Source organism: Channa argus, chromosome 19, assembly GCF_033026475.1.
Source record: "Channa argus isolate prfri chromosome 19, Channa argus male v1.0, whole genome shotgun sequence".
NCBI lineage: Eukaryota > Metazoa > Chordata > Actinopteri > Anabantiformes > Channidae > Channa > Channa argus.
The window spans coordinates 3,745,199-3,758,128 of record NC_090215.1 but is presented as its reverse complement, the minus strand read 5'-3'; the positions used below and the strand labels follow the sequence as shown (position 1 = coordinate 3,758,128).

Here is a 12,930-nt window from a genome sequence, read left to right as displayed (position 1 = left end):
CAAAATAAGAAAATGTTTATTTAACACTTTCCACAATCAAGAAATGCTTGGTTTTGGATCCTAATGGTATCTCAAGAGCTGAGGTCTTTCAGACCATATGTATAAGAAGAAACCTGGAACATTGTAAGTGGTCTGAATAGAATCAGTCTGTGACACAAAGGTACCATTATCGAGGAAGGAAAAGTGAGGGGAATAGCTAAGTCATTAAAGGTAATGTTTTAATCAGGGCCAGATCTGGCCTGTCTGGCTTGGGGATGGAGTAAAAATGTGACGGGGACAGTTTTACAGTTTTAGCTCTTTGTGTTCCTCAGCTTATGAATAACACAATTTTCTTTAGATTAGATCTGTGTATTTTAGTGCAGTAATGTTAATTAAACTGCATTAACAAATGTAAAGGGCTTTAACGTAACATCTTCGTTTTGCAATTTTTTTCTCACAGACTTGAACATGTTTAAAATAGTAAAGTGCTCTACCTCTGTGGTTAATCTTTAAAGCAAAATGGATTTTGTTTAAAAGTGAGGGACTGGGCAAACATCAGAGCAAAGTGCTATGAAAAGTGTATCTGTTACATGAGACATGAGTGCAAGAAAGAACAGATAAGACGTTTTGTTTTTTTAGCATAGGAAGTTGAGGAGAGTTACATGTAACCAGGCTTCTAATGTGCTTTCTCAAACAGCGCGTGTGCATAACAAAAGGATGTAGATGGAAACGAGCAAATAAGTGAAGGGCTGAATGAGAGAGAGGTGATGCTGCCTTGTTGTTGAAGTCCACATAAATTCCCACTGAAAATTGTTTTATTAACATAAAGTGCCTCACAGAAGTCTAAATATGTCAAGATGGATAAGTGGTAGATATACTAAAAGGTGTGTACTTCTAGAGGTAAAACAATCCAGAGAGAAGGAAACTCAACACTATGCCATAGCAACTTCTCTATGACATTAATAAATCATGTCTGTTTGAGTACCCACTTATTTGACTAAGTGTAGTATATAGTATAGAGGTAAACATTTCTACAGTATGGGGGACCTGAACACATTCCTTCACTCCCCATGAGCTCCACAGTCTCTCTTTCCATCTGTCATGTCTTCCAGACTGAAGAAACATTGTCAGGAGAATGAAAAGTGGATTAATAAAAGGATGCTATCAGTCTAACAATGTAGCTTTAAAAACTGCTGCATTGAAATGAGCTTGGACAATAGGCCCCTGGCTGACCACCTATGAGTTTGAAACAAGGTTGTATCTGACAGGAAATGGAGGAATGTTTTCATAGTGTAATAAATTTCTGTTGGTTTTTCCTATTCAACTTTTACTTGTGCTGACTTTTTTTTTTTTACTTGTATGCTGTCTTTTTTTTCTTGTATACTGTTATTTAGCTACAGTGACCCACTTTCCTAATGGGCACCATTAAAGTTTCATCTTACAGCAAAGTAAGGAAGATGCTGCGATAGAACAGAAGGAAGTTCTGAGTGTTCTTTCATGTTCTTCCAGTTTATACACGGCTTTTAACCCTTCATGTCTGTGACAATCTCCAGGTATTAAAGCCAGTGGTTAGTCCTGAAGTCAACCATGGGCTGGGCAACAGGAGACTAATTAACTTTTCTCTGTCAGGTATGCTGTACTCTCATATTTAGTGTTGACTCTTTAACAGCACTAACTCATACTCATGGTTAGCATATAGATAGATTGATAGATATTTTAAATATATAAAAAGGGATGTTGAATAACTAGCGCAGTAAGCCAGAGCAAATGCAAAGAAAGTTGTATTTAGTACCTAAAATAAAATCAGTTGTACACTTACTTTTGGAGATGTAAACAGGAATAATAGTTTTGCCCTGGATTAAGTGAATGAGCTGTAGGCAACAACATAGCCTAGATTCATTTACATGTACTTATATTTTTATTATAAAATTATACTGAGTTTTCAGTTTCTGTTTATATTGTACCCATGGATGTTCGAGTAACTATGTCTGGATTACTTTGATATTGTGGCAAACCCAAAAATTTAATTGTTTCCAGAAGGTTTGGAAATTATTTTGGCAGGTGAATCTGCTCAACCTAGCTGTCACAATGACAGCTACATAAAAGTAACCTGTTCAAAGAAATAATTGCATCGACACACGTTGAAATCAACACTTGAAACAACACATGCCACATGTGGCATTCTGAATCCATGGCAAATACACCACTACTGTTGGGGATATTTATTATTAGAAATAATTGAAGGTACTGCAAATGGTATGTAGTACAGCTATTGCATAACCATAGAGCAAAGAAATAGCTGAACGCAACAGCAACTCCTCATCATAAGACCTCAAGTCAGTATATCTCACATATATAAGCTGCAAATTTGTCAGAAAATAAAACCGTTCAATCTAAGTTACATTAACTGAACTTAACAAAAAAATGATTTGGTTTCACTAAGTTCTTGTCTGATCCTCTGATTTCTGTGGACAATTCACTTCAATAAATAGCAGAAGCAGGATCAATATGTGAAAGATTCAGATTGACATATTGAGAGAGACTTTGCAATATGTGTCACAGCAGTAGTAACTCTGAGACTGCGATCGTATAGTAACATTGTTAATATAGTTTTTTGTTTGTGTTTTTACAAATAAAATGCGTGTTAAGGATTGTTTTAGATTTAATTGTAAAATGGTTAAATCAGGAGCAAATCTCAAAATTGTGTCCAAATCATAATGCAGTCCAGATGATAATAAGAGACATTGAAAACTGATCTTAAGCCAACATTGGCATTACACAATATGTATTTCTCCTCTTTTGGCATCTTCCAGATAAGCAACCATGTAGTTGTAGTCACTAATAAAAGTACTGCATTGCAGTAGTTTAGTTTCCCTTTTGGTCCAACAAAGGACTGACATTTGTATGTCCATCCTTGTTTACATTACCCTCTCAGATTTATGCTTTCTGTCCTTAAAGACTTCCAGGCTGTTGGTTTGAAAAAGGGGATGTTCTTCAATCCAGACCCCTACCTGAAGCTCTCCATTCAGCCTGGAAAGCACAGCATCTTCCCCTCATTGCCACACCATGGCCAGGAGAAGCGCTCTGGAGTGGTCTGCAATACAGTCAACCCACAATGGAGCACAGAGGTACATACCGATATAGACTTCATCATACACATAATGATACATATCCATGCTGTATTTAGACATTTACATTGTTTGAACTACTTTATCTGTATCCAGTGTTTTCTGTGTTTGTAACTGCTAAAAATATTTGAAACCATCCACCATAATTTAAACCATCGTGATGGACAAAGTCACCTGCAGTGAATGAGCAAGTTTAGAACAGTTGGACTTTAAACCTTTAGGGAAAAAAGGCTTGTTTACATGTTTGATCTGATTCCTTTTTTTCAAGTATTAGAATCAGAAAACGTAACACTTAATTGTGCAATTTTCAACGGCTTTTAGCTTGTCTCTTCAGAGGTCGCCACAGCGGAACATGTTTCACACATTGATTTTGTTACGGTTAGTATAAGTATTTTAGGAAGAACCCAAGTAAGGAGACAGCAAGAGGAGGTATAAAGAAAAGGGTATTTATAAAGGGTTTAACAACTAAAAATCACTCCACAGGAGGAGGGTAAAGAACTTACAGAACTAAAAGGGAACAAAACAACAAACTAAACACATACAGGGAAAACGACAGACTATGACAGCTGCACAAACAACGGGGTGCAAACCTACAAGACTAACACAAGGTAGAGTACATTCAGGGACCAGACTAGACCATGACTAATTCTAATACACAGGTAAGAGGGTAAATTAACAGGGACAAATGAACTAAACAGGAATGGACAGAAGGGAATAAAACATAACCAAACTAAACTTGAGGCAATGGGAAATTAACGGGGATAACTAATACAGGGAGCAGGGGAAGATAAACTAATGCAAAATGTAACAAAGGAGAACCAAACCATATAACAAGAAATAACCACGTAAGGAAAGACCAAACTTTAGACCAAAACCTTAACAGTCCAGACAGAAATCAGGCAGGATACAAACTTGTGACAAAGGCAGACAGAGTACTAATACACGCTTACACATAATACAAACAGGCAGAGAACACTGGGGAGAGCAGGGTATAAAAGAACAGGGGAACAGGTGAAACAAATCAAGACAAAACGAGGAAGGTAAAGACAAACAGACTCACAGGAAGAGACACAGGAGGATAAATAAAATAAAAGCCAAAACGGGAAATAAAGCTAGATAACTTAAACACGGGGACAGGACTGTGACAGATTTGGCATGTGTTTTGACTTCGGATGCCCTTCCTGCCGCAATCCTCCAATTTTTATCTGAGCCACCAGGCCCTAATTTTCATAATTTTCTTGGTGTCAGGTGCAACACATAATCTAAAACTTTAAGTTAAAATGCAAAGGTGTGACACACAACAAATATGAAGTATGTACACAGAGATACAATAAAAATAAAATAAGAAGCTATGCAGAGAAAATGTGCAATGGAAGAAACTGTTCTTTTGGCAGGAGGTCCTGGTATTGATGGACTGGAGCCTCTTGCCAGAGGGGAGGGGCTTAAAGAATTTGTGTCTTCTTTTAAATATTTGTAGAAATAAAACACAGAAAACCATAGTTCTCACTATAATCCCACCAGAATGTCCAACAAGGAAAATGGACAAATAGGTACTTAGTCTACTGCTGAAACAAACAATCTATGTAATCCATCACCACCCACTATGAAAAATAAACACATAGTACAGTTATCACCTTTCTTACAGTTTCAACTTACAAACTGGGAAATTATAACCTTCTAAAAGTAGAATTAATGGCAGAGTTACTGTATTGGCTTTAAGTGGATTCTACAGATGTATGTTGTGGCTGATCAGTGTATTGTGGCTTTATGTAGCACACTTATTTTCTGTGCTACATAATTCAGTATGTGATGTAGTTTCAATCTAAAATATCAAAAAAATAATAAAAGGCAAGAAATCTTTACTTTTCACTTCCACTGTTTTGTTGAAAGTATGTTCTAAAATTCTTTTCATGTCTGTTTGTTTCTCCAGAGGTTCAACTTTGTGTCTCTGCCCACTGATGTCCTGGAGATTGAGGTGAAAGATAAGTTTGCGAAGAGTCGGCCAATCATTAAGCGCTTTCTTGGGAAGCTCTCTGTCCCTGTCCAGAGGCTGCTAGAAAAGCATGCCATTGGGTATAACACACACACACATACACACACACACATTATGCATATTAATGTAGAGGTTTTTCATTGTTTGAAGCAGTGAAACTGTAGTGTAGATATTACTCTTGGCCTTACATTTACATTTAGTCATTTGGTAAATGCTTTTATCCAAAGCATCTTACAATGGAGGTGCAAAGCAAGCAAAATTGCTACTGTAAATCACAGAGAAGACATTGGCAAGTGTCAGGAGTGAAGATAATAGATAAGGAATAATACATTTGTTTTTTTGTAAGTGCATAGATGTAAGTATACTTGATGACTCAGGCCTTCAGAGCCGAGTCTTCCCACATACAACAGCCCACAGACAGCCCTAGAGATAAAGGATGTAGGTGGCTGTACCAACTGCAAATCACGTTGGACCATCTAATTTTAAACTTTAAAATGTGTACAGACATTTTAGTCAAATCCACAAATATTGCCATAGCAGTGTCTGTTTTCAGTGTTCCTATTTTTCCTTACCCTTTCCTTTTCCCTGCAGGGATCGGGTTGTGAGTTATTCTCTGGGTCGCAGGTTACCAACAGATCACGTCTGTGGCCAGCTGCAGTTCCGCTTTGAGCTGACCTCCTCTATTCACCCAGGTTCATGGTTCACCGTGATATAGCAGCATAGACATGTCAGCGTCACCTCCAGCTTATATGAAGTGTGTTTCTCTGTGTTCATTCTTTTCTTAGACGATGAGGAGGTCTCCCTGGTAATAGAGCCAGCCCAATCTCAGGGGCGAAATGCAGATGCCAACAATGCTCCCGATGCTGCTGATGATGACACGCTAAGTGTGGGGCCTGACATGCCTGACCTCCCTTTGGATGTCCACCCTGACTCTGAGACCTCTTCAGCACCAGCTTTCACCACTGAGGTCTCTACACCCAAGCAGGATCAGCCTCTTACTGAGGAGGTCGAGGTTGACGCATTACCAGGAGCAGAGAATGGAACCACGGAGGAGGAGAGCACAGTGAAGGAGGAGCCCCCACTTACTGAGCCCCAGGTGGACCCAAAGGAGGGAACATCAGCTGAACAACAGGAGGAAAGTTGTGGAGTGATGGTACAAGATGGAGGAAAGGAGGAGAGGCACCAGGAAGAAAGAGCAGAGGAACAGACAGAAGCATCTGCACCCCATGCTGAGGAGGCAGCAGTAGAAGACAAGGAGGTTGAGGAGCTAAAGCCAGACTCTGATAATCATGTAGCAGTAACAGCGAACAATGGAGCAACTACTCTGGAGGCTCCCACACAAAAAAACACCACCTCCCAGGAGAGCCCTGCAATGCCAACTGAAGGTTCTGCGCAGGAGGTATCAGAGGGAGGAGACCGACACTGCACCCCCTGCAACTGCCAATCCCTTTTTTCTAACTACAACTCCCAAGCTTCCTCACGCCGTAAAAACCGCCCCTGCTCCCTGCCAGTGTCAGAGCTGGAGACGGTGATAGCATCAGCCTGCGGTGAGCCAGAGACGCCACGATCCCACTACATACGAATTCACCACCTCCTCCACAGTCTCCCCTCAACCCAACACAGGCCCCCCAGCCAAGAGGAGGAGACTGTGGAGGGAGATAATACAAACACCACTGAAGACACCACCTCCACATCACTAACACTCAAAACATCCAAAGACAGAGAGGAGGAGGGACAGGAAGAGGATGAAGAGGAGGCTACAACCCAGTCTCCCTCTCTGGTATGACCAGTGATGGGCTAATTGTCATCAGTGTTAATGGAGCCCTACAGTACACCCCCACTTCAAATGTATTAAAGCTACAATGGCCTAAAACGGATGCAATTATTTAGGTCAAATTTTCAGAACAGAAACAGTGCAAAAAAATAAGACATAAAATAGTTAATATATTTAAACAAAGCATAAGCTGTTAGCTCTGAAGTGATTAGCTGATAAATTGTTTAATTTTAATGGACAGAAATCTTTTACATTTGTTTTATTATTTAAAACTGAGCGTCACATAATGGTCTGATGATTTACATGAACTTTTCTTTGTTTAATAAATAATAACTTATGTCATTTTATTTAATTAATCATATTTTCAACAATGCTGAAATGAAATCTACAACGCATTGCCTCTACTCACTTGTACATAATGTCTTTTTAGTTTGCAAAGTGATTTGACTTATTGCTCTGTGGCCAAAACTGACTACTCATATACACCATTTCAATGGGTGCCAAGTTTTCGCATTCCAAAATGCTTAGTCGGGATATAAAAAAAACATTATATGCCAATTATCACCCCAGATGCTCTGAATCAACCGGAAAGAAGAAAATTATTATTGTAGGAAAAAATTAAGTTATCCTTTCACATTGTTATCACTAAGCATTTTACTATCATCATATGAGGTCTACTAACTGTGACAGGCCATCATCTTCTTTCTCAATTCTCTCTGGAGCCCAATAAAGTGTGTTTCATTAATGTATTTTGTTGGTAATGGTGAAATGAAAACTATGCACTTGAATTTATTACATTTTCTATGTCTTTGTTTGCAGACATTGTTTTTTACAATGTCTGCAGCTAATTTATGATCAGTGTGGTAACATACTTCTTAATGGTGCATCGCACATTGCTCTGTTTATTTTGTATCTGTATTTCCTGAACAGTTAGTGAAGAAACATTTATTCTTTCTGAAAATAAATTGTCGGTGCAGGCATTTACCCAACATCTTCCTAGGTCCCAATTTAACCAAAGTTAAGAAAAGAACTGCAAGTGAACAAAAGGCTTTATCATTTTTTAGTTAGTATTGAAAATTTACCCCAACCTCCAGTGGGTTAGGTAGGTCCTCTACAGGCATAACATCATACGAAACACTAGCAGGAGATCATTTTAGTACATAGCCAATCATCATGCATGTCAGTGACCAAGGCTGAATTTAGGACCAGGGCATAGTGTGTCTTTATGTACAAATTTTAAGGATTGTTTTATTACAAAATGTCAACGTATTTTCCTGTATCATGCTACCTACATGATTCCTATATTGTCCTAAATGAGCAGCGCAAAAGGTACCGCTTCCACAGCCAGTGCAGAAACATTGAAATCAGTCAAATTGAATCAAGCCTTGAGAGCCTCCTCAAGCCTCGTTAAACAAACCTGTTCACAGTTATGCCCAGTTTAACCCCATATTTTACTACAGTCAATCTGAAATGTGTAACCAGATTATGTTTGCACTGCAAAACAGTCATCACCCCCTCCCTTAAAACTGGTGTATTCTTATAGGTTGTGGAGTGCCCAGGGCCGTGCTGCCACCGCTCTCTACCCCGCAGCCTCTCCATTGAACGCCTGTCTGAGCTAAACCAGCTCCTGGAAGGTGAGGGAGGAGGACAGGAGCCAATCAGGAGGATCTCTCCCTCTCGCTTGGAGAGTGAAGAGGGGAACTCCAACAACAGAGTAGGAAGAAGAATTTGCGGAAGCCCCCATAGACCTCCAGGTGAAAATGAGTGCGAGTTTTGTGACACTTCCTGCTACAGCACCTCCTGCTACAGCACTTCCTGTTACAGCACGTCATGCTACAGCAACTCGGGCTACGAGGGGAGGAGCCGCTTTTGCAGCCACACACGCCTCTCCTCAGTGGACAGCAACAGACTCTCTGGCAGCACAGTCTTCTCCTCCCAGGATGAAGATGAAGATGAGGAGAGTGCCTTTGAGTCCGTACCCGACACCGGCCCCACGCCAGAGGACCAGGAGGCAGGCGATGCAAGAATAGAGAGGAGGCCAGGGAGGTGGAAGGAGGCAAGGAGGAGAGAGCAGGGGGATCCAGCTGTGGCTGGCACCAGTGACAGGAACAGCATTGGTGAGAGAAAACATGACTTTCTCATTGTCTGTCTGCAGGAGTCTCAGCTTTTTGGTAAACATGTATTTTATATTATTGTATCGGATTTTAGTGTGTTACCAACTACGATCACGGGTCTTATGACTTATTTTTTACTTCTCCAGTCACTTTCATCCGGCTGCCCTGTTTGCTCTTTGCTGCTCAGTTTTTTTAGGATAGTTTTGCAGTTTTCCTTTTAATGACTGATTGAGACATAAATGATTTGCTCATGGTTTATTTAATTTGGATTTGACAAAGAAATATCAAATAATATCTCATTTATCTCAAAGTGAAAACAATCTCTCTAAATAATCAAAATTAATTACAGACATAAAACTGAGAGAGAAATCAAAAGTCACACAATTAGATAAATAGAGAAATGTGATTGTATTTTAGGGATTGTAGTATAAATACTCCTGTATCTGCAATTAAAGATGAAAGAACACAAGCAATTCCTTAAAAGAAATATTGAAAAAGTAGTCTGGAAATGAATACAAGAACATTTAAAAGTCAATCACTATCCTTTAGAGTAGAGTTAAATCCAATATTAAGAAATGGAAGGAGCATAGGTGAAGGCCGTCCTTTTGTTTGGTCAAAAAAGCCAAATTAAATTAATTATGATTCAATATTGTAATAAAAAACAAATCCATGAAAACGTTTAAAGGTACTGAATAGTTTTTATAGGCATTGTGCTTTATATTATGTGTTCTATACACATTGGATATGAAATAATGTAAATAAAGACACTTTAACATGCCAGGTCTCAACTTTAGTTTGTTTAGGTTTACATCAATAATGATTAAATGACCTAACATAAAAATTACCCAGTTTTAATAAGTATTGTCCTAACTAAATTAAAGCCAGATTATATTTAAGCCGGTAAACTTTGGATACTTTGCTGTGTGTGAACCTACTTGCATTTTCTAACAAACTACTTACTAGTGAGATTTTTGAAGGTAAATCTTCCTTCTCATCAACCCTTGTTTTTTTCACAATAGAACATAAACAGCATATCAGATGTTGAAACAGACATTTTACCGATCATGGAAAATATTAACTCATTTTTAATTTTCAATTTGTTATGTAGGTTTTACACATTGTCCCAACTTTTTGGAATTGGGGTTGTATTTAATTTCATTCTTAAGCTGGTCTTCATTTATTTAGTCAAAATATTAGTGTGTCTTTTAGAGATAGAGGTTTGTTATTTAAATACGTTTAAGACATGTAAAAATTAGGTGAATACTGCAGCGATAGTGTATGTCCAGATGGTATCTGTGCAGGGGAGACATGACCAGTCTGAGTTTACTGGTGCTGAGATTGGACATTCATGTAAAACCATGCCAAGCCATCTTATTGCCTGTATTAAAAATCATTATCTTTCCCATCATTCTCCAGTATCTGTGTAATCATATCAATTATACTGCGTAGTTCCTCAGTTGAGTGTTTCACAGTGGGTTTAGGCTGTCTCACTGTTTTCTGACCAGTGTTGTGTGAGTCACACAACTGTTAGCTCACAGTTCTGTTCAGGTCTTGCAGGAGGTTGTGGCATGTAACTGATTACATTCTAATTTAACCTATGCACTGTACAGCCCATGAACACCTCACACACACATAACCAGAACTAAGTCCTTCCCAATCACAATCCCCCTTCATGTAAAATTAAGCTCAGGTTCAGGTTCTTAACTTGCAATTAGATAGGTTAGTTCAGCTAACAGAATTCTGCTTGCATTAAACACACAGTGCATTCATTCATAACATTTCTTCTGACTCGGTGATGTTGAGACCAGGGCTATGTGGAGACACATTCTTGTTCTTCTTGACTTTACAATTGTTCTTAGAGATTGTGCCTGTTTGTTTGTCCTGTGGCAGAATTAATTTGGTAACAAACAGACACTGATGGTTACATATAAACTATGTAACCATTGTTTGGTTTAAAGATTGTTTTTGTTGGACACTTTTAAGATTAGAGATCATTGCAAATTGATCCACATCATACTTTCCATTTCACTACATAAAGGAAACTTGCTGCTTCCTGGATTTGGCACAGAATGTTGCTAAAAATCATTCATGCACTGCTTTGCATGGCTACTGCTAGTGTGACACAAAATAGAGATTCCACACCCTTGTGTGTTATGTCCAGTGTTTTCCTAGTCTGGCAGATAGTGTAACACATCCCCGAACATGTAGTGATTTATCCCACACTTTCTCTCTGATTACCTGTAGGCTCAGGCTTCTCACCTCCTGTTGGTCATCTTCCAGTCCTGCGACCAAGCCATGACCTAAACCATTTTCCTGCTGCCACTGACCAAGCCTTACCTCCAAGTAAGAACCAACATCTCCTTAGTCTTACTCTGGAGTTCCATCTAGCACCTTAGTTTGTTGTGAATGTGGCTGTTTGTTTGTGCATGCTATCATGGTAAATGGTCGGCACTTATACAGCGCTTTTCTACATATTGGCACTCAAAGTATTTTACACTGCTTCTTATTCACCCATTCACACTCACAATCACACACACACACCGATGGGGGAGCTGCTATGCAGCTGGCCAACACTCACCGGGAGCAACTAAGTTGGGGTTCAGTGTCTTGCTCAAGGACACTTTGACATGTGACCAGAGGAACCAGGTATCGAAGCAACATCTGGAGGATTGGTGGACGACCGCTCTTCCCTCCTGCGCCACAGTCTATCATGCTGTATTTCTTTTATACATAGATTCTCTGCTTTGTGTTTATCATCATCATCTCATTGTCCCTTCTTGGATAAACCTTTAATTTCACCAAAGGGTGAAATACTAGATGTTTTAAGGGTTTTCTGGTCTTCATTGATTCCAGAGGAAAGTGAGTTTCCTGAAAGCTCAAATTCCACACTCCCCTAAAAGTATTGTAACAGCAAGGTCAATTGACTTGTTTTTGCTGTACACTGAAGCATTTTAGTCTAAGATCAAGAGTTGGATATGACAAGATGTTTGAGAATTTCAGCTTCCACTTGAGGGTGTTTACACCATTGTTGGTGCTTTTTCTTATCAATAACAGCTTCCAGACAAAACGTTCTGACACATATTCCACTATTCATGTAACATTCCACAGACTTACGGCTTCATAGATGAGTCGCTCCAAGCAGCTTTTTGATGATTTATTGGCATCAGACTTTCTTATGTGCCTCCTAGCCTTCACTGCGCATGTGCTGCCACCCTGATCCACATGATCAATCCACTATAAGCAGATGGCACAATTAAAATTTACTATAGTGAAATGATTTAACACAAAATAACAATAACTTACTTAACTATGTAAAGCTGTTTTGGCTCTTACAAGCATAATACACGAAACAACATGAAAGACAGAGCCTTCCGTATTAGATCACATTTGATCTCTTACAAAAGTATTGGAATATGTAACTCATGGTTTTTCTGTGAGGTTGTAATGTTGTTTGCGCAAACATTTGCATAGCCAATACAACAATTTGGAATGTCTTAAAAAAGAAAGAAACCAGTGGTATACTGAGCAATATGTACAGAGCAGGTCAGGAAAGGAAAACAACAACAGCTGATGACAAGCATTGTGAAAGCTGTGACGAAAAACCCGAAATAAACAGACATCACCAACCACCTCTACAGAGCAGAGATTAAGGTATCACAATCCACCATTCGAGGAAAACTCATTATTCACTCAGCAGCAGTAATAATCAGAAAATTAGGTTGGAATTTGCATAAACGTACAAAGATGTGTAGCACAGTGGCATAGTGTCATGGTCGGTCCTGTTTAGCTGCTTCTGGGATAAACTTATTTTAAAAGCTTTGTGGCAGATTGCCACAAATTGCATTGCATTATTAATTACTGTTAAGAGGTTTTTATTTATTTATTTATTTTTTACTAATCAACAGAAAAACACATCCTAGAATAGAAAAGTAACGTTTGTTC

General features: G+C 38.9%; 1 protein-coding gene across 6 annotated transcripts in view; it reads left to right on the top strand.

Annotated features, from left to right (window-relative positions):
* The window catches only part of LOC137104821 (E3 ubiquitin-protein ligase HECW1), a 57,965-nt gene that overhangs the window by 27,279 nt on the left and 17,756 nt on the right, over window positions 1-12,930 (top strand). For 2 of the 6 annotated variants that reach the window (XM_067486562.1, XM_067486563.1), the window contains exons 5-11: window positions 1,533-1,608; window positions 2,938-3,107; window positions 5,038-5,180; window positions 5,692-5,792; window positions 5,886-6,880; window positions 8,418-8,991; window positions 11,233-11,331. In XM_067486562.1, the coding sequence (XP_067342663.1) occupies window positions 1,533-1,608; window positions 2,938-3,107; window positions 5,038-5,180; window positions 5,692-5,792; window positions 5,886-6,880; window positions 8,418-8,991; window positions 11,233-11,331 (2,158 nt within the window). Of the gene's footprint in view, window positions 1-1,532; window positions 1,609-2,937; window positions 3,108-5,037; window positions 5,181-5,691; window positions 5,793-5,885; window positions 6,881-8,417; window positions 9,046-11,232; window positions 11,332-12,930 lie in introns of all 6 variants that reach the window. The other 4 variants (XM_067486561.1, XM_067486565.1, XM_067486564.1 and 1 more) reach the window with 2 other exon arrangements.